Source organism: Gadus chalcogrammus, chromosome 6 (assembly GCF_026213295.1).
Source record: "Gadus chalcogrammus isolate NIFS_2021 chromosome 6, NIFS_Gcha_1.0, whole genome shotgun sequence".
In the NCBI taxonomy this organism is placed as follows: Eukaryota; Metazoa; Chordata; class Actinopteri; order Gadiformes; family Gadidae; genus Gadus; species Gadus chalcogrammus.
This window is the reverse complement of record NC_079417.1, coordinates 3,994,505-4,016,630: the sequence shown is the minus strand read 5'-3', so window position 1 is coordinate 4,016,630 and position 22,126 is coordinate 3,994,505. Positions and strand designations below refer to the sequence as shown.

Sequence of the window (22,126 nt, the reverse complement as noted above, 5' to 3'; positions counted from 1 at the left end):
GAGCTATTTATAGGCAATAAAGAACACCCCTGTAGCAGCTTTTAGTGCAACAGAGCTCGGGACGCAAGGGGTTCGGTCATTAAAAGCTGATTTCGGGGGGGGGGGGGGATGGGACCGTGGGGGTATTCGGAGGGGGGGACCAGGTGCCAAAGGGGAGCGGGCTCAACAGTGGCCGAGGAAGTGTGTGTGTTGGGGGGGGGGGGGTGGCTCAGGAGCCTCTCCTGGAGCCTCTCATGGTGCCTCTCACGGGGCCCGAGGCCAGGTGTTACGGGCACCTCTTTGTCCTCCTCCTCGGTTCCAATGGCCCGTCGCTCCGCTCACGTTTTATTGCGCTGCGTGTTTTGGCAAAGCTTCTGCATTCCTGGCACCTAAATGAACCCGGGGCAGGAGGAAATAATGAGCCGAGAACATGCTAAATAGTCAGACACGGGGTGTATACGCACATATATATATATGCATACATGCATACACTGGAAGGGTATATTCCAGGAATCCGGAGAAAGAGAGAACGAGAGGGAGAAACAGAAATAGCCGGACTTTAGCTTGAAAATGCTTTCAATGTGAAATAAATGCTCCGATTTAAAATGGTTACTCGTTTCGTTTTTCCCCCATGAGCAGTGACAACAGGGCCCGGCTGGGAGACCAGGAGCAGGCTGGGGGGGGGGTCTGTATCTCCTCTTCACATGCATGGTCGAGCCCACGGACAACGGGCCCATCTCCCAAGATATAGTGGAGCCTGGCTGTGTGCGAAACCTCCCCCCGTTGTTATTGAATGGCCGCTCTGCTACGTGTCATGAGGTGCTCTTGTTTTCCTCTCCCCGTTCCTCCACAAAGAGAGAAAGAGCCATCTCACAAACAGCCACGCAGTGGAAAGGTGGGGGACAGCTCCAACGTCCTCACCCACACACACTCTCCACACACCGTCTCCCTCCGTGATCCATCCTCTACGGGAGATAAAGTGAACCATACACAAGCGCTGCTTTCACTCTGGAAATGAACAAACAACTCGGAGGCGGGAGAAAAATAAACGTATCCCAACAGTGAGTTTAGTGCTCCAGATGAGCGAGGGGGGGGGGGAAAAAGGACTCACTTCTGTTTGAATATTGCCCTTGAAATGTTTATAGGTTTGTCCTGGAGAAGAGCGGGGGGGGGGAGGGGGGGGGGGAGTGAGGCGTGCAACAATGGACGTAAAACTCCAGCAGCTTGAAACCTTTATGAAAGTGCCAAATATGAATCACTGCACCACGGATGCCAGACGACTCTTTCCTGTGTTGCTAAGAGAGCCCCTCGGATTGAAAAAGACCACGTTTGTGTGTGTGTGTGTGTGTGTGTGTGTGTGTGTGTGTGTGGGGTTAGGCATGCATGAATGTGTGCAAGCCTCCGAGTGCATGCGTCTGTGTGTGTGTATGGGTGAGTCTTTGTGTTTGTGTGTGATTGGACACATGCAATGTACATGTGCATACCTCGGTACGTGTGTGTGTGTGTGTGTGTGCGTGTGTTGGCGGCATAAAGGTTTCAGATGGCTGTACAATGCTGCACGCTAGATATAACCTGAAGCTCCCGTTCCCTCAGCATGGGTGGTCTCCGTTTGATTTTTATACCACCACCTATTAGCACCATGGGTCGGTGATTTATGCAGCTGTCAACTTCAACTTCATCAGCAGCGTCAACCACCGGTGCATTGTGGGTATTCTGGTGGAACCCTTTCCTTTTCTGTACACACAACCCCCCCCCCCCCCCCCCCCCTCTTTTCTTTACGGCTAAAGTAAACTACCCCCGTGGACCGAATGGACGAAGGTAGTGGAAAGAACAACAGCTTTTAAAGGGGAAGGAATAGAGAGGGGTGAAATCGCTCTCCAGCACAAAGACTGCAGGCCCTTGCATATATGGCAGGGACTAAAAGGCAAGAGACACTGCATTCATTAGGGGAAGTGTAAAGGAATTTGTACGATTAACATTACAGCTTTGTTGCAAATAAAACGGCTTTGGATTGGTCCGATTCACCACAACATATTGCCCTGAAAAAACATGAGTCAGGCTCATGCACCGTTAAAAGTATCACTTTTGTGATCACACTACATCATTTTGTCTAACCCTGACTGTAGCTGTTTCCACATCCAAGTGTACGATAACTTTGTGTCACAACTGACTTTGATGCTTTGAGTTCAACAACTACTCAATAATCCATCAGGGAACTTGAAAGAGTAGGTGTTCCTTCTTGCAAGAAGGGCATAATGAACTTCTGCTCCTTGGTTATAATGAGGTTGATCTATTCATGCCCGATGCGCTCCCAGGGCTAATCCAGAGATGGAAGGAAGGTGCGTTTCACCGGTGTGATTTATTGAACTCCCATGATTGTTATGCTAATGAGCTCCAACACGTTTGCTTTCAGTTCGCATGAAATATTCCCCAAACATTCATCATCCTGTCTTTTTGTCCGGATGATATTGATGTCTCCTCAGGATGGATGTGATGAAACGGGGTATGAAGGACCAGACCTCCATCATGGAGATTCACATGTAAATGTGAGCGTGGGTTAAACACACAGTCAGGGAGGCGCTGGGGGAAGCCAAGCCTGCAACTCGGTGTGAAGTGGTTTCTTTAATATACACCAGGTCAGCGTCAAAGGTCGTTCTTTAGCATTTGAGGGTCCCGAGTGAACGTTCCCGATGCCAGAACGTGTGATCAAACGGTTCCCAATTAGAACCATATAATTTGGGAACATTACGATATTAAAGATGGCAGCCTGGTTTCCCAAGCAAAACTAACTTCACGAGCGGCTGACCATAATTTGGGGTTCTGTTGCATTTATCCAGAGGGGTAGCGGTGGTAGAAGAGTGTGTGTGTGTGTGTGTGTGTGTGTGTGTGTGTGTGTGTGTGTGTGTGTGTGTGTTGCTGTGCGTGCGTGTGTTGCTGTGTGTTTGTAGGGAGGGAGCTCAGAAACAATAAAAAGAGAAGAAAAATGGCTGGTAAGAATTCAGATATACATTTCTCAGGACCTCAGGCAACATTAGTCAGGGGAGAAAGGGCGGAGATTCGGGGGGAGGAATACTGGAAGTGTGTCATAGGGGAGGTTTTGGCTGGAAGTGTTGGAAAGAGCCAGGGAAAAAAAAAAGGCCTCTCTCTCTGTGGACTACATCATACGGCACGACTCGACAAAATGAAATATCTCTAACTTGAACTTGGCTCTAACCAAGCGGAAAATGCATTAAATAGAAAAACAGATTTTAAAAGAAAAAGTCGCAGGCATTTGTCTGGGGACATACCTTGGAGCGCCAGTTAAGTCTGCTGCTTCTAAAAACAGGGGTCTCTAAAAGTCCCGTTTGTCAAGCACTGTTCTCTCTCTCCCCATGTCTCTGACTTACATCTCTCTCAGACATGCACAAAAAGTGTATAACGTCTGTTAATGTGTACAAATTAAATATGCTCTCAACAAAGTTTATTTAACTTTGTTGATGACCAATGTATTGTACGTTCTTCACGTGACTTGCTGGAACAACATATCCAGCTTATAAAAATAAAACAAACCATAAAGACAATGATTCAGAATATATTAATGTACGTCATCAATTATTCCTTTGTCTTTAGTTTGAAAAGAAGTTACCTTTTTCTCCACTCCCCAAAAATATTTTCTACATGCTTAAATGTGCACATGCTTAACTAGTTCATCTGCTAAAAATAGCCGTGGCTGTAGTTCTTTTGTCTACAAAAATAGTTCTTAGTTGAACTCTAAAGTCAACAAGAGACTTCATAGAAGTCGGGTCCGTGTTCTAAAGTTTTGAATCGTCTCCCCCCAAAAACACTGCGCGCCCATGTGCGACGTGTGTGCGCCAGTGTACGTCTGTGTGCACGTCTGTCTGTGAGAGCGTGTGGGAGCGTGCACGTGTGTGTGAACAGAGAGAGAGAGAGAGAGAGAGAGAGAGAGAGAGTCAGAGAGCGAGAGCGAGCGAGAAGTTTGCTCAGTTCAGCGAAGCGTTGTGACCCCTCATGGCCAGGCTGCCAGTGAGGCATACAGAGAGAGAGAGAGGGGTTAAGGATTCCTCTGGCAGAGACTGGGGAAGCAGGAGTTAACGGCGGCCGCTTCCTGCAAGCCTCACACCAATGTTGACCCTTTCCGTCCTCTATTGACTTCTTCAATAACCCCTAATCAAAATGTTTTCCTCCGACACTCTCCATCGAAATGGAACCGTGGCATTTGTTTTTTGGCACAGGTATGCCACCTACTGGCCATGTTAATGCGGATTCACTTTAGAATGACTAAAACTTGGATTACTGTTTTACCCCTTACAGCTCACTACTTAAAAGTAAACCATATTTCAACACGTGGAAATTGTATACAAGCAATATATGATCGTAAATGTGAAACCAACAAACATGTCAAGTATAACAGAATCCATGATATGATTAACTTTGTGCAGATGTATGCAGGCAGCCTTTAAATGGATTGACTGAAGCAATTTTCCAGCACATTAAAACAATTACCGTACTTGGTAAAGAATAAAAGGAATCACACTTTGATTTGCCGCAGCTAAAGAAAACAGCATTAATTCTGTGGGGGATATTCTGCACCTTTTCATCCGATAACACCTATTGTTTAAAAGCAAATTGAGTAAAAGGAAATGTGTTGATAAAATCCAGAATAAATCTATGAATCATTGAATCATTTACATGACAAGTTGTATTTGGATTGTATTGACAGGTTATGATAACAGTAATTCTGGCATTCTTGTAATTAGTGAGTATTCAGTAGTCATGGAAAAATAACAATCATTTACAAATGACCATTTCATAATTTAGTTATATGCCTCCTTAATGGCTTGATGAGGCGAGTCATGGGGCAATTTTCTTTTTACCATAACAAAAATCTCAAAGGAACAATCAGCCTTAATTATTGTCTCGCCATTTAACAACTTGCATGTTACACATGCTCAACAAATACGTGGGCACAATTCCCCCAACACATGACCACAAACAGAATGACCTTGTTCCTTTTAGACGTGGGCTCGATGTTGTTGCCAAAAGTTCATGGAGCTCCAGTGCTACAGGAGCAGCAGGGTTGGCTCTCAATTGGAGGCTGATGTGGGGAGGACCACTGGGGTTACCGAGGCTTCCAGGCGACTTGAATTAAATTGAAATCAAGGCCTCATTAGTTGGGATACACTGAGCACAGAACCTGGGAACAAGCCAAACTTTTAATTAAATGAAACTCTCAAATGTGCCACAACGCGCCGAAGCGCCCCAAAATCGGATAAGAAATGTGGAAACGTTGAGTTATACCAGGAGCTGCTATCAAACTTCATAATCTGGAGCCCGAAAACATAGGGGCTTATGCTCAAGATGCATGACCAGTGAAAGATTATCTAGGAAGGTTGAATCAGGATCAAAAGGTGTGGAGCTGGACTGGTCCCCCTGTGACCAAGGTAACCGTTTAACACTGTGCTGGCCAGTCAATTGTTACACTTTGCTTACTTGTTCTCCCCAAAACCCCTGGAATTGTTCAAAATTCAATACAGATTGCATGGTTGGCTAGCTTTTAGAACAATCCACTACGCTTCTTGTGCTTCCAATAATGCTTGTTTCCCCAAGGATTTGTGAAACATAAATACACACAACAATTTGAAAAAGAAAGGCAGGTTTATTTATGGCGCAACAATGTTAAATGTCCTCATCTCTGATGCATTGACCTATAGAGTTTGAAACTCAAAAACACCAGTGGGGTAAAGGAAACTCTTTAAAGGAAGGCTTCCAGCTAAGGTCATCAGTTGGAACCAGTGTATGGGGTGTAGGTCACTTTCTGTTCGACATGCGACCCAAGCCACACAAGTGGGATTCACTTGTTCCGTCTTCATGCACCATCCACCATCTCTAGTGGATGTTGGATATAAATAATGTTGCTGGAAGATTTAGATGACATTTTGATCACCAAATGTCGACATCTGGTGACTACACCACGATTACGGCCCAGTCTGCTTATAAACACCGATGTTAAATAACATGCATGTGGCAATACATTAAATTGTCAGTACCAAGTCTAGTTATTTCCAGTTCCATCGACAGACTATAAAGCTGCAGATCCACGGCCACACATCGATCAGAATACGGCCATTAGAGCTGATTAGCTGCCACCCTGGTTATAATGGAGCGATGCGTGCTGCTTACCTTGGGTAACAAGTCTACAGCCCCCATTGCTCCAGGCGTACCAGGCCAGGCCAGTCAGGGAATCTCTATGGCACCTCTCCCTTCAGCCCAGGACAGACCTCAATGTTGAACCACTGCTGGAAAGAGAGGGCTTTTTCCTTATAAATATGAATTTGAAGGGCATTCAAATACCCCAAAATTCCGTTACATCTGGGACGAGACTCAGGTCATTGCACTTAGATTTAGCAGATTATTGTGTAGATTTAAATGCGAGGATGAGTTCTATTGAAGCAATGAAGTGCTACAACTACAAAATGCCCAAAAGAGACTCTGACGTCGGCCAACCTTCCACGAAGACGGGTGCTAGTCGGTGGTTGTTTGATTGGTGGCCTCCCTTTAAAGGACAAAATGTTTATCAGTTCTCATCTCATTCTCTGCACCATGGCCCACTCGTCTAAACGTCCCTCTTCACTCGAAAGATGGCAACATACTTGATCACTGAGAGAACATTGGGGGGTTATCGACCGATTAAGCGAGCCTCCTAGTACTCTTGAACTAGCTAGATGGGCTGCATGATAGCTGGGTGATTTGTTGGAACATAAGAGCATCATGGTGTTCATGATGTGAACTACAAGGGGGGGGGTTCTACCGAAAGGGAATCATCTTAGTAGACCGAGTTGTGTTACTGTTGGTACAGGCAGAGCGTGCCAAAGTGTGGCTGAGTATCATGGAACCGACATTTGAGTAGAGCTGTACGACAACAGGCAAGGAACCGGAGCACCAGAACCACCACATCAAAGGACTGCATGGGCAAACTCTTCAGTGCAGTGAACATCAGTAAATCCGTGTTGGCAACACCGGTGGAACGCATGTAGAGTTTGAGGGGAAAAAACCCGGACTTCGATAGCAAGAGTCTGTTTGGGAGGAGATAAGGAGAGTAGTATGTGCGGTGCATTAATCCATAACGAGGCTCACCTGAAGCCAACAGCCCAAACACATTGCAACCACTTCAACCAGCTCCTACAATAGGCCTAAAACCAATTGGGCTGCTCGCTGCTCCCCAGTTGCAGGCCACGTTTGAAAAGATTACTCAAAAACAGAACCAAGCAACGGCGGGTATTTTTTATAAATCGGTGGCTTCGCTCAACAAAAAACAAAATCACAATATATTTCAGTCTTATAACAATAAAAAATACCAACTTGCCTTATTTGATAGAGGTGCGTGCGGCTGACATAGGTGTGCGTCGAAATGAGCTAATTACAACGACGACGCTATGATTGGCTGTGAGCTAGAAGATCGAGTCGTGTATAATAAATGAATTAATTTAATTAATTAATAACCGGATTTGCTATAGGATTAACCTTTAAAATCAAACCAACCCAAATATGTGCGTTTCGAAGGGCTGCATCTTTACGCTCTAAGCATAAAGTAATACACATCTTTGATTAAGCTATTCAGTCTGAATGTTAGCCTATTTATTTTTGACTGATGAACATATATTAATCATTATGAAAAATTATTCCCCATTGGTATTTGGTGATCTCCATCCATCTCCTTGTCGGTAAATGTCTGCTGATTATCTCCATGAATGAAGAACCATAATCATTGTCAACCCAGAAGCCTATTATTCAACTATATTTCATTATATATTCTTTGATTCATCGTCGTATGAAGTTTGATACATATTTGTCTATTGTGTAGCCTAATACATTTTTATGGACTGTGAAGGCAAAGCCACATTTCCAGAGATGTCCAACAAAGACCATCCATCTTCTATATAGGCCCACAGGCCTAATAACTGCAAATAATTTGATATACATTGGTTCTATTTGGACTTAATGAAAACAAATGGTTTGAAACACTGATATAAAGGCAACGCTGACACACATAGGGGAGACCCTGCACCATATGATTCTTTAAGTTACAGGCTCAATCTCCAACTAATTTCATAGATTCGATTCGTCCAGCAGAAAAAATGTGCAGACAGCATTGAGCCAGCCAACACTCACTAAAGGTGAAATGGTTTAATTGTATCAAAAGTATAACTCGTGTACAATTCCCTGAAGAGGAGACATATAAACGGTCATTAAGTCCACATGACACATCATCATATTCATATTCCTGATTTATGCAACAGTTAAGAGCTTTATGAAACCGTTAGCTCCTAACAGCTAGGAGCTTTATGAAACAGTTAGACGAGCACAAGATGAATTATATCTTCATTGTACAGAACGATTGTGTAAAGCTGCTAAATGTGTTTGTCTTTGCGAGCAGAGCGGGAATTTCATTGCATGAAGGCGATGACATTGGAGTGACATTGACGTTCACGTGGCATACAGACAGGAAGAAACTGAAATTTGATCACAGATGTTTTCCATAGAAAATGTGATTGAATCATTCAAGACCAGGCAACTGTTTGTTCCTTTAACCCCGCTCCCCGACAGACCTAAATGACCCCAAAAAGCTGAAGTTTAGGATTAAGCAAAAAAAAAAAGAAAAAAAGAAAAAAAAAAGGCTCCTCAGAATTCCTCCTCGGCGTTCCGACTCCGGGAAGATTTGAGCTGCAGAAGGCGGTCCAGGCAGTCCTTCACGCTGCGTTCGCCATGGACCTTGTTGTCGCGGGTGCGCACGTTCACCGTGTCGCTGGTCCTCTCCTTCTCTCCCACCACTTCAGCCCCACAAGTAGGGCGGCGATGCGAGGGAGGATGGGGGGGGGGGGAAAAAAAAGAAAAGGTAATTGGTTAGCGGTTGTGATGGTGCAGACACACCATACAGAAAAAGTGAGAGATAGAGAGAGAGTGGCAGACAGGGAGAGAGAGCGAGAGCTGTAGACGGAGACAGATAAATAGGGGGGGGGGGGGGGAGAGAGACACAGAGGGGAGAGAGCGAGGGGATGAGTGAGGGGGGGAGAGAAAGACAAGAGAGGGAGCAAGAGAGATACAGAGACAGATTGAAGGGGAGGGGAGACGATGAAAGTAGAACAGAGAGTGCGAGTGAGCGAGCGTGGACAGAAGCAGACGAGGGGTAAACCGGAGACGGAGTGATGTCGTGACTGACCCAGGATGAAGTTGTACTGGGCCAGCTGAGCGTTGCGTATCTTTTTGTTGAGCGTGCAGCCGGGGTCCACATCCACGTCAGTCATGAGCCCCGCGGCGTGGAACTCCTTCTGGACCTGCCACGCACACACACACACACACACACACATTATACATAAGCCCACGCATGCTAAACTACAACAACGCACCGATGACTATAAAAAGAAGGAGGCGTAGAGGAAGACGTCTCCGGCGCTATTAGAGCAGACGTGTTCGCTCTTGTTTTTTTGTAAGCGCGTCCTTCTCCTCGTCTCGAGAGCCGAGGCGATCCGACGCGTGGAATATCGGGGCACCTTGCGTCTGGAGCGCCGTCCCTGAGGACTGGAGACGGCGACCGCGCTGCATCTTAAAGAGACATGCTCTTCACGCGGCCCTCATCGTCGGCTCCCTTTGAAAGGCTGTTCCGTTTGGCAGCGCGACCTTATATCCAGGCGCCGCCGCCGCCGCAGCAGCAGCAGCCTTGATTCAATCCCAATACCCTCCCGCACCAAACGCACCTAACTCCCCCAAACGGAACACTCTTCCCACCCCCCCACCCACCAACCCGACCCCCTCTTCCCAATCCCCCCACCCGGCACCCCCACCCCCGTGTGCATTCTAACCTTGTGGTCGTGGCTCTTGTTTGATTGTTCTTTCCCCTTTTGAGTGCTATTCATTTGAATTCATCCGGAGCGCATTTGTTACACAAAACGGTACAGAGAAATGACCCAACTAATTCCAACTCGTGCGGGGTGTTTTTAATGGTTGAGCCGTGACATTGGGGGCGGCCAGGTTTACCTTCTGGGCGTACTCCTCGCAGGTGGGTCCCACCGGTACGACCATGACTTGGCGGGGAGAGAGCCACAGAGGCCTGTGATGGGAGACAAAGGCCACATTTACATTCAGCGACTCGGGCGCCGCGGCCCAGACAAGATGGCGTCCGCGGGGAGCTCAAGTGTTTACGCCGGCAACAATAGAGCAGCCCTCTGATTTGTTTATGCCGCTTAAATATGGAGATTATAACGAGGCGTTTTTTCATTGTCGTTTAAGGAAAAAACAAAAACGGGTTTTAACCCGCTGCAACGAAACAAACAGTACATTCCCAGGGTGGAATTTGTTATAAAGTCAACAAGAGCGCTTTGAGGTCCTCCCGTAGCGCGCGCCCCCCCCCCCCCCCCCCCCCCCCGCATGAATAATAAGCGAGCGTTGGTGTCAACCTGATACACAAATCTGCATAAAAAAACCTAGAAAAAAAAAACACAATGGCGGTGATTAGCGATGCGAACCATTTGCCGCCGTAGTTCTCCGTCAGAATAGCAATCATCCTCTCGACGGACCCCAGGATCGCTCGGTGGATGATGACCGGCCTCTTCTTGTCATCGCCGTCGTGGCTGCACGACAAACAGGAACAGAGGCCGCGGAGAATGGGGGGAAAAGGGGCAGAATACGAGAGGGATACAAACAAGTGAGTTGCACAATATGTACAACACACGGGACCCGTAACACAATAAGTACCATAAATAAATCACAGGCACAGTTACTCCGGGTAATACCGACTGTCACGGTTTACCGCAGGGGGCTGTGTGTGTGTGTGTGTGTGTGTGTGTGTGTGTGTGTGTGTGTGTGTGTGTGTGTGTGTGTGTGTGTGTGTGTGTGTGTGTGTGTGTGTGTGGTGTGTGTGTGTGTGTGTGTGTGTGTGTGTGTGTGTGTGTGTGTGTGTGTGCGTGCGTGTCACGTGTCACACTGCAGCATGCCAATCTAATTCATGGCCACTGCGACACCATCAACACCTCACACTGAATCATCAAGGCTATCTTTATTCATCTCTATCGAAAAACCGTCCCCCCCCCAGAGTGTGAGGCGGCTGGCATCCTCAGAGGGAGGGGGGGGGTGGGGGGGGCAGAGAAGATATGCAGCGTTGTACCTGACGAAGCTCAGGTTGAAGCGGATCGGCAGCTGGAAGTCCAGCTGGATGGTGGCGCACTGGTGGTAGCGGCCGATCGCGTCTTTGATCTCGATGTCGATCTGCGAGTGAAATAGAAAGGAGAAAAGAGGAGGAAAATGACAGTTTGGATCCTTCCATATGCTTCGTCTTTTGAGGCTTTAAAAGGGTTGCGGTTTTTGAGGCTTTGGTGGGGTTGCTTTTTTTTTTTTTTTGGACATAATTGGCACTGCTGATTTTTGAGGCGTTCGTAGAGCTTCTGTTTTTGGGGCCTCAGCGGGTGGTGGTTTCTGAGACATAATTGGGGTTTCTGTGTTTGAGGCGTAAGTGGCGTGGCTGTTTGGGCGTACCTTTGGACCGTAGAAGGCACCGTCGCCTGGGTTGAGGATCCACTTCTCACCAAACTCGATCAGGCTGTTCTCCAGTTGCTGCAATGGTTTAACCATCGTTATCGACACGTGACCAAACTCTTTGCAATGCATTACGATTTCTTCGTACTTCTTCAACACTGTTCAAAGTACACATTTGCATTTCTAGGAAAGATAAAATATAAATTGCAATAATAGTGTTTATTCTCAATGTTATAATTGACATAAATCTGCAGAAAATCGATATGTTTGCACGGAAAATCGCATGCAGCCGATTGAAAAAGCACCTGGGGACTAATTAACAATACAATGCGCATTCTATCATTATTATGTTTTCCATTAGTAGCATCAGTCAGAGCATGTCTACAATGCTACACAGCGGTAGTTAGTCAAGCTTGGCTTGCGTTTACCTTTGAATAATTAAAGTCGAGCTAAATTAATACTTGCCTATAAATATGTGTCGTAATTCCACCCACGAGACTTCAAAACTGCCTCGTCGCCTTGCAAAAGCCTAGCGAGGCGAAGCTAGAGACAGACCCCGCAAACCGAATCAAAATGAGAACGACCTTCATATGGTTCCCCTGCTCACCTTCTCTGCCTTGTCCCACACCTCGGGCTCCCCCAGGAACTTCTCGGGCCGAGTGCTGAGCTTCAGCTTGAAGGTGAAGCCAAACACTTGGTACACGGTGCGCAAGAAGTCCAGGCAGCCCACGATCTCCTCCTCGATCTGAGGACGAATCACACCGAGACGTCACCCTTCATGTGGCTCGGTGGAGGGCGGGGTGCTCCTACTCCCAGCGAGAAAGGGTTCTGCGTTCAATTCCCGCCATGTCCACAGTGTACCTGTAGGCATCCTTGAGGAAGACGCACTTACACATATCTGCTCATTATAATGTGCATTATTTTCACCGTTAGTCTCTCTGGATAAAAGCTTCTGCTAAATAAGCTCGGAAGAGAAGAAGTGACGGTAAACACTCGAAAAACTTTCTGCGTTTAAACTAGATGTCGCCGCTACATCGGTCTCAAGGGCTGCAAGCCATTAGGCTCCAACTTTTCATACTCTTCGTACACATGCGGTGCTGAACCCACGTTTCCATCTAGGGACATAATGTGTCTGTCATCCGACTCTAAACACATCATTAAGAAGACAATTGTCATTGCTGTAACCTTTTCAAACCCTCGCAGACCGTGAACTGCATGTCATTTAGAGGCAGCATGCGCAACTTTAATTCGGAACAGACGAGTAATTGTACCGTCTAACTGCTGACATAACTGACACAGTGTGTGCATGTGTGTGTGTGTGTGTGTGTGTGGGGGTGTGATTGTCTGTGCATTTGCGCTGCCTCCAATTGGAAAGACAACTCTTCACGTTTGTATGCCAGTGAAAAGACAGCAGCAATTTACGAAGGTGACAAATCCAAAATGGATTTCTTTTTTTGCATTGACTGTCAGACGAGCCTAATTACAATTATTGTTGGACATCATTTCCAGAAAAAGATAAGACCACACAGTAGAAAGGATATTTTGAGATAACCTAGAGTAACAACCCTGCAATATCTTTGTTAATCTTATTTAATACATTTCCTTGCCATATTTTTGTTATGTACTTCTCCCCTGTGATATTGATTCATCTTTATGAGCCGTTTATAATTAAAACATGTTGGTATTTGTTTGAAGCGTTTCCTTCAAGCAGAGGTGAAAAATCTAAAGGACCTGAAAAATGAGGGTGCTTTCACACCTCTGCCATGTGATTCCAACCCTGGAGCGTTTCCCCCCATAGTACCGTTTGTTTACGATGGTGCGAACTCTCACTTGAGCTCCGGTACGGTCAAACAAACTCTACTCACAACTTGAAAACTGGGGTCTTGTTATGCTATAAATTTAACTCTGGCTGAGGTGGCTTGAGGTGTGAACGTGATCCGACACAACTATAGGAAGCGCATCAAACAACGATGCATTGTGGGTTGAATATACACTTTTCCTACAAACTGGGGCAGTGTATACGGGAACTTTCATGTTCAAATGAGAGACGTCTGATGTGGTGCAATCAGGAGTTGAAAGCACTCATCGAAATATGGTTGCACGTCTATATAAAGCAATGTTGTGCTCTCTCACAATAACACTGAGGTTTCTAAATTATTCAGTGACTGAATAGGGGAAATGGGGTTATTTTTATTTGAAGGGACAAACAAAGCAAAAATGAAAAAAAAAAACAAGACAGTACAAAGTTGTTGTTGCTGCGCTATTATTGTCCACAACAAAGAGGCGCGAGTACCCCTTGGAGTTTCGCTCCAACAAACGATGGAACCCTTCGACATCCTGACATGAGTTTACATCAAGCGGTTTGCCTGACAAAGCACAGCCCCATCAACGCCAACCGCACCAAATGGAAACGAGGCAACAAAGCATTGTCTTTGCCCCTGAACCGGGCCGAGTCTACCTGAACGATTAATCGATTTCAAACCGACATCACGATGCAATAGAACGCGATTGACAAATTAACTTTTTTTTTTTTATATTCAATACAATTCAATAGTTACGATATATAAAGATGTTATAATAATCAATTCATGGATCAATTCAACTAAACACATAGGCCTGGCCTAAAGGAAAGAGCAGTTTATATGTCGACTGCTGGCAATGTCGTGTTGGTCATACCACAGAATGATTTTTTGCTTGTGTTTAGTGAATAATTCAAAACATAAGGAACTTCAAAAAGAAAAATGTGCATACTAAATTGCAATCTAGTTCAATGCAGCATCATGCAATTGGTCGAAGCAATCACGATTGGATTATTTCCCCAAACCGCTGAGCGCTAGTGCAGAGGTCTTACCTGGTCCATGGTGCAGAAGATATGGGCGTCGTCCTGCTGGAAGCGGCGCACACGGGTCAGGCCGGTCAGCGCTCCCGACAGCTCGTTCCGGTGCAGCACCCCGAAGTCGGCTAGGCGGAGGGGCAGCTCCCTCCAGGAGCGCGGCCGGTGGTCGAACATCAGACTGGGGGGGGGGGGGGGACAACAAGCGGTTAAAATTAAATCCTTCAAAAACAGAACAACACCGAACCGACCCGAATATAACTCGAAATGATTATCAACATCCTCATCATCATCGTTAGTATAATTGTCATTGTGCATGTATTATAAAATGTATCATAACTATTTTACAATTAACTTGACGTGCTAGAGAACATATCCCCCAAAAAACGCATTCATAACATTTTGAGAAAAAGATTCAAATACATTTCCCTGGCGATGTGTCGATCGCCACGTGGCTGTTAGAGATTCGTCTGGCTGCCGTGCTTTACCAGTGTCCGGGGCAATTCATGGGCTTGAGGGCGTAGGTTTCCTTCTCCACCTCGAAGGAGAACATGTTCTCGCTGTAGTGCTGCCAGTGGCCGGAGGTCTGCCACAGCTTGCTGTTGTAAATGTTGGGCGTGACTACTTCCTGGAATCCCCTCTTCTTGTACTCACTCTGCCAATGGTGGAAAAGGGCGTGTTATTCAAAAAGATAAATGGGAGAGATGTTCAGGTTTTCTATGAAATATTTTTGACATCATGCCCAGGTCCCGACTTTACTTGGACTACATTAAAATATAACCGAGTACATTTAAGGAACTTGTCAAGACCTCTCTTGCAGAGTGAAATGCAAAGTGAACTGACAACAGTAGTGCATGATCTTTCATCATACCCGTTGCTGAATAAAGAATAAGAAAAGTCACACCGGTTTTCAAAGGAGAGCGCCGATGTCAATAGAACCAATGTTTCTCCGCTTGCTTGCGGCGAGCTGGGACTCACTCGGATGAACTGGACCAGGGTGTTGTAGATGAAGGCCCCTTTGGGCAGGAAGAAGCAGCTCCCCGGGCTCAGGTCGTGGAAGAAGAAGAGGTCCTGCTCCTAAAGAGAAGGCATGCGGGACAAGACCCCTTCATTTCCACTTTTGCAACTTGCATCCATTAGTAGGTCGACTGGCACAGAGAGACTGTTTGGGCAGAGTAACCACGTGAACATAACCATGCACGAGTTAACACAACCAGGGTGGGTTGAAGCAGTGAACTAACATGCGCTAACATGGATCAACAGTACATCACTAGGTGTTGTAACCTGGTTGCGCACTCTGGGGGAAAAGCACGGCGGTATAATTGGGGTTTGATGTTTACATGGCGGTTAGGAAACACGGTTGCTGCGGTTACAACGTCCCGGCGGGAATCTCACCACGCCGCCCTGTGATCGGAGTGTGAAATTACCTTCTCGTAAACTCACGTTCGATTACGACGATAAGCATCAGACATAAATGCTCGATATTAAAAATAAATAGAAATAAAGTAAAAAAAAAATATATATATATATTTTTTTTATTTACATTATTTTCAATAGGTTACAAGGCAAGCTACCTTATATTGTTCTGTTGGAAGCAGATAAAACACGTTTGTGAAGTTAAATGTTTATATTTAAATGTGATTAAATGTTTCCCTTATCACAAATATGGTTATAAACAAAAAAGTATGGTTTAACTAATAAACACTCTAGTTTCTTCAGGCTGCAGCAGTATCAAATCATATATCGTGATTAATATGGATATCGATATTAATATCGCATATCGTCCGTAGCACCGCGGTACAGCGCCTACACACACAACGGTGAAAGGGAACGAGAGAAACGGTGCGCTCATACCCGGCCAAGTTTGCGGTGGTCCCGGTTCTTGGCCTCCTCCTGGAACTGCTCCCACTCCTTGAGCAGCTTGGTGTCCGGGAAGGAGATCCCGTAGATCCTCTGCAGGGTCTCCATGTCCGCCTTCCCCTCCCAGTATGTGGAGGAGCTCTGGAGGAGCAGGGTACACGTTTATAGCGGCCATTCTCGGGACAGAAATACCAACTTTTATCCTGCATATTAAAAAAGGTACTGTAGGTACGATTTGAGAGATGGGAAGAGAGAGTGGAGCGGAAAAGATTAATATTTTGAACGTGGAACGCCAACAATATGTCCCCATCCTCTCTGCCCGTGTTCCTCCACCAGTGAGAAGGTGTCGCATTTCGTTCACCCGTTATTGACAGGCAAGATGGATTTACCTCTTACCTGCAGCACCTTCAACTGTATAATACATTTAGTTTACATCTGGTGTGTAATCAATGGCATGGTGCTACACCTTTAACACATCGGAAGGCGATAAACGTTGCGTTTACCTTGTGGATTTTCAGGGCTTTAATCTTGCCAGTGTGTCGCACATGCGGACCTCGGCAAAGGTCGATGAGAGGACCACACCTACAACACACACACACACACACACACACACACACACACACACACACACACACACACACACACACACACACACACACACACACACACACACACACACACACACACACACACACACACACACACACACAGGATACCCGCTTAACAAGGTGTACTGGAATGGAACTGGTTCAGGGGGATCATTGAAGAGTGCAGGGTTGGGTGAGTGTCAGTAATTATTATTATACTAATTAAACCTTACAAAAACGAATCTTCACATAATAATCCCTGAACTGCGAAAAAGGGCTGGTAAATGCAAAAAGAAAATAAGCGAACCGGAGTTCATGTCAGGTCAATAATATCCTACTTAAAACTATATTTCGAACAAGGGCTATTCTAGAAGTAAAACCCAATTATTTCCTAAGCATGAATAAATGAAGGACGATGGAGAAAGCACTTCAATTTCACGAAGCATGTACATATTCAAAAAGGCTAGGCTGTGGACTAACCTATAAACAGTGGTGGTTGGAGTGGTGACTTTTTCGTTGAGGATACGACACTTGAACTTGTTGTACTGTTGAACGAGGGTGTGGTGGAAACAGAAAGTGGTTTGAGAAAGCAAAGTAAAAGTCGCTGTGCACAGAGAGGATGTTTGCAGAAGAGTGCTTGTATGCCGGTAGAATCAATAAATAAACATAAAAAATATGTAACGTATTTATTCATCTCATTCATCTTTATAGACTAATAATTAATTTATACTTGAACAAATGGAATGTAAATTATGTTGGTTTTTATTCTTATGTATGCATATTCTGTGGTAAAGCACATTGCATAGCCATCAATGTTGTAAATAAATAATATAAATAAACTTGCCTTTCCTTGGTGCTTACTTGTGCCAAGCCCAGATTGCGGAAATAGCGTACTCTTGCTTCGTCAAACGTGCACACTAACCTTAAACATATCCAGCAGGGTCTCCTTCTTTATCTCCAGTCTCTCAAACGGCTGCTTCTCCTTGATGATCTTCTTGCACAGGTTCTCCAGCCCCGGAAAGTCATTGCTTGAAACTCCTCTGCAAGGGGAACAGTTTAGATGAGCTTCTGCATTCAAACAAGTAACAAAAGGGCGAGAGAAAAAAAACGAGAAATCGCTCTTGATAGAGATTTCCCTTTCACCTCTCGGCAGAAGAGAGAAATCCCTCTTGATGGAGAGAGAAATCTCTGTAAATGGATATGTCCCTCTATCGTCCTATCGCTGTTTTACCTCACGGCAGTATTTTAAGTCAGTTGGACCTTGCTTTACGTTCACTGTACATGCTGGACGATTACAAAAACAAACACAGGAGTACAACAGGAAACGAAAATCGACCCTCCTCAACAGTCCGAGACGGATCAAGAGTCAAAGGATGCAATCCACGTTCAATGGAAGTGATGAAAAGAAAAGCAAAGCTCAAACGAGAAAGGTAGTCTATATCGGACAGCTGTAGCTTAGGTTACGGTACGTTTAGGTTTATTTAGGATTTTACTGTACAACAACACTCTTGGGTCGTCCCAAAGTGGTGGAGTATCGCCATGAAAACATCCCATGATGCATTCTGATGTACAAGTCCTAATAGCATGCCTAGTCCAGCTACATTAATTGAGTCTGCAGCAGTTTCAGGAACTGATAACATACAGTCATAAGCTTTGTCACAAAGGCAAAGTCTGCAAGCTTGCAGAACTTCACCAATGGAAAGAGTGAAAGGTTGTGATCTACATTCAAGGGAAATGATGAAAAGAAAAGCCAATCTCAAACGAGTTTGAAAGAGTCTTTCATGTGCGAATAGTTGGAACTCCGTCCAAGAACTTTGCAAACGTGAGTTTATGAAGTCTGACTATCCACTGACTGGGAAGGAAAAAACGGCCAAATCCGTCTCAGAGGGTGTATCTGTTTCTGCCACAGATTCTTAGCAGCCTCCATCCAGTAGTTATATTTATTGAAATAATAATTAATTAAAAAATATCTGATTTCCGAGTTGAGGGCTTATGCAATTTCAAAATGACATTGCGCAAGTCTTTTGCAAAGTCAAAATGACACTGTACATCGCTAGCTAAAAGCGGCCCCCGGTTGCATTAGCATAAAATGACCCAATAACGGGATTTAGGAATTAATTAGACAGCAAACTTAAGCGTGCCGCGGAGTGGAAACGCATCCCCTCAAGGTCAAACAAATTACATTTTTTTCTGTGAATATTGTTTAGATTTTCTCTGGAACATTTGTATTCTAGTAATATGCTTCAATAAAGTGCAATAATAATCCCCTCGTTTCAAGCATCATGGCCAAGCCTTTTGACTGGATGATCATGGCAATTAAAAAAAAAAAAATCCAGTTTGACAACGCGAGTGTTACGTACAATATCCACGCCTTGACGACCGGCACCATTAGCGTAATACACAGAAAAATTAAAACAATCACATTTAAAAAAAAAAAACTGATCAAGCAGCAAAACAGCCAATCCCAAGGCAACCTTCTAGGACTTACTCGCTGTTTTCAAGGAACATGTCATAGTAGAAGCCACTTTCAATGGGAGGCCCGTAGCAAAGGCAGCCCCCGTAAACCCTCTCCATGGCTTCTCCCATGATGTGGGCACTGGAATGCCAGTAGACCTGCGGGAAGGTGAGAAAAAAAACACGGATGTCCAAGAGCAAAGAAGCATCTGTTCCATTATTTATTCATTGCGTTTTTAATTTCATGGCCTTACTGATATAGAAAACAATGATTTATATGCTGTTTTTTATTCCCGGAAGCTAGACAGTTGGTGTGAAAGTGTTTTCTCATGCCCAAGACCACATTCAAATCTCACACCACCCTAGTTGTTGAGAGAGAAAAACAAACCACATTCTGGGTTTGGTTGTCAAGAATGCTGGCGACCACATCCCACGATTAGAATGCCCTCATCAAGGAGTGAGCGTTTGCACATTATTGTTGTTTATTATTAAATGGGGTCTACTCTGGTCTCAGGGCACAGCTGTACCTGCATCCCATCATTAATGAACAACTGTGCTAGTGATAAGGATGAACTGTCGACCCTGTCTACGACACTATCTCCGGCAACGTTACCCGGTAATGCGATGCTGATGCAACATTGCTTCTGAGAATTGGATGAACTGCAAATGAACCCAATATTTAAGCCTTAACTTCTTTTGTATCTTCATACTGCGTCTGCTATTGAATACTAATAATAATATGAATAATATTGTCAAAGATTCTCACCGCCTGGGCCTCGTCATCATCAAACTTTAGCAGCTGTAGGCTGCAATCCTCCTCCAGTGGTCTATCCAGATCCCAGACGCTGTTGTTCACTTTAGCAATTACAGTGTTGTCAGCAAGACCTTGACTGAAGGAAAAAAATAAACGTAAATAAAAAATGACCTTGAGTGTAATGCATTTGTAAGGACTTTTCCTTTCGAATAACCAACTCAAAAGAAAGTTGTGTGTGTGTGTGTGTGTGTGTGTGTGTGTGTGTGTGTGTGTGTGTGTGTGTGTGTGTGTGTGTGTGTGTGTGTCTGCTCATTGTCTGATGGGGAAGAACATTGATCCCAAAGATAGCATTGGAGCCCTCAAGTTATACTAAGTGAGCCATGAAGAAAGAATAACAGTGAATAAGGTTCAAACTTGCAAAACATGTCCCAAACTGACCTAATACCAGCGGCCACTTGATAGGGGGTGGTCTTCCAGGATTCACCATCCACCACTTTACCATCGGGCAGGGTCACCTTGATGGGCTTGCTGTCACTCTCAGCCCTCTGGGCCTGCAGCGCGTCGTGCTCAGCTTTAAGCGTTGTGTAGAGAGAGAGACGCTCCTCAATGTACGTTGGTGGAGGGGAGAGCTGAAACACAACAACACATGCAGCATGATGATGAGGAAGACATGGTTGAACATCAGTGTGCCCGTGTGCATGACCGTGTAATTGTGGCTGTGTGTGTGTGTCTCATTGTATGACAATATCCTCCTATACTGCCCTTCTGTATGCTACACTTTTGTCATCATACATGAATGACAAAAGTGATTAGAAATTATGGATGAAACTCACCTCCCCCTTTGCAGCCGAGTCTCCTCCTGCACCACCTTTAGCCTTCTTCTTCGATCCGTCTTTGCCACCACCAGCTCCTTTCTGGCAAGGTAAAAATAAATCGATTAACACAGAATATGTATTCACATAATGTGAATGCAACGATAACTTGCAAACGTTTCGAGCCATTATGTAGCTGCAAAATCTGTTAGATTTCAGAAACGAAAGCGGTCCATACAGGTCCTTTCATATGGGGATTCATCGGAAGCTATCTTGTGGTTTCTGAAGTGTAAAATAGAGAATTTAGCTTAATATTCGAGCTAGCTACAGTAGCTAACGCAAGGCTGTGACAGCATGAAGCTGACAGATTGCTAATAGTTAGGCTAGCTGCTAAAAAAGTTAGGTCTTTATAATGCCCATTTGAATAATCACCTTTTTCCCTTCGTCTACTTGCATTTCGCTCATTTTGTCCACCACACTATCATCGGCCATTCCAACCCAAAACGATTCTCGGCAGAGATAACTTCAAGGTAAACGTGTCTGCTATTGTGAATTCTCAGGAGCCGGCTGGCTAGTGACGTGCCCGGAAATTGCGGAAATCTGATGCAACGTTGGTTTAGAGGGGCGTGGCCAAATAACTATTCATTCGATAGATATTACTTATAATATTTCTTCCAAAAAGTCTCCGCATATTTATTGTGATAGCAGTGTAAATACTTTTTTCTTCTATCCTCTTTTTATGAAAGAGAGCAACGCATCAGAGCAAGGAATATAAACAATATAGGAATTATTCAACTTGATCTACAATCAAATCTACCCATATTTGATTTGATAGATCTATATTATATTGGTTTCACAAGCAAACCTAAAAAAATATACATAATTTAGTTGCTATTACTTAAAAAGATTTAATGTCATAGGACCGTGTTTCATAAGCAAACCTATGAAGGTAAATTCCTGTAAGGTTGACCAATTAGAAAAGATAATTAAGGCCTACAATACATTTAAGTTGCATTACTTCATAACTTTTCAGTAAAATCGAATAATAATAATCTATATTTAATAATCAAAATCATATTTGCTGTGAGTAGAGGAATGGACCATGAATAACTATCAAAATATTTTCATGTAAGGTCAGACATCAGTTGTATTAATTAGTGGAATACCATTGGGAAATGTTAGGTTGTTTATTTCATTTGTTTATTTGACAGGGACAGTGCATATTAATAAACATTTCTGTAAATATGCCAGATTTAGACAGAAGGCTAGTTTCCATCTGCAGTCCTTGGCCAGATGTAACAATAGGCTCCCTAAAAAGCAA

At 44.6% G+C, this 22,126-nt stretch overlaps 1 protein-coding gene across 5 annotated transcripts; it reads right to left on the bottom strand.

Moving 5' to 3' along the window:
* Window positions 1-219: 219 nt before the first annotated feature.
* tars1 (threonyl-tRNA synthetase 1) lies at window positions 220-21,412 on the bottom strand. Of its 5 annotated transcripts, none has more exons than XM_056591882.1 (21): window positions 21,238-21,394; window positions 20,827-20,907; window positions 20,432-20,622; window positions 20,006-20,129; window positions 19,274-19,398; window positions 17,708-17,825; window positions 17,266-17,330; window positions 16,702-16,780; window positions 16,193-16,339; window positions 15,317-15,415; window positions 14,827-14,993; window positions 14,357-14,519; window positions 12,113-12,250; window positions 11,506-11,583; window positions 11,138-11,238; window positions 10,500-10,604; window positions 10,012-10,084; window positions 9,197-9,311; window positions 7,114-8,807; window positions 6,160-6,275; window positions 220-368 (listed from the first exon to the last, which is right to left on the bottom strand). In XM_056591882.1, exons 1-19 carry the CDS (start codon window positions 21,295-21,297, stop codon window positions 8,659-8,661), a joined length of 2,178 nt encoding a protein of 725 aa, XP_056447857.1. In that variant the 5' UTR covers window positions 21,298-21,394; the 3' UTR covers window positions 220-368; window positions 6,160-6,275; window positions 7,114-8,658. The 5 variants fall into 5 exon arrangements, with proteins under 5 accessions (XP_056447857.1, XP_056447855.1, XP_056447856.1 ...); XM_056591880.1 differs by lacking the exon at window positions 220-368 and adding an exon at window positions 4,646-5,118 and having other exon boundaries at window positions 21,238-21,412; XM_056591881.1 differs by lacking the exon at window positions 220-368 and adding an exon at window positions 4,646-5,118 and having other exon boundaries at window positions 6,160-6,272.
* Between the last annotated feature and the right edge of the window lie 714 nt (window positions 21,413-22,126).

Bases quoted from the DNA above. Each gene is read 5' to 3' on its own strand.
- tars1 (XM_056591880.1), bottom strand. From the start codon at position 21,297: ATGGCCGATGATAGTGTGGTGGACAAAATGAGCGAAATGCAAGTAGAC. The intron at 19,399-20,005 runs GTGAGAATCTTT...ACCTTCCCGCAG, and splicing joins ATGATGACGAGGCCCAGGCG to GTCTACTGGCATTCCAGTGC. The intron at 17,331-17,707 runs GTTAGTGTGCAC...CTCGTTCAACAG, and splicing joins CCCTGCTGGATATGTTTAAG to TACAACAAGTTCAAGTGTCG.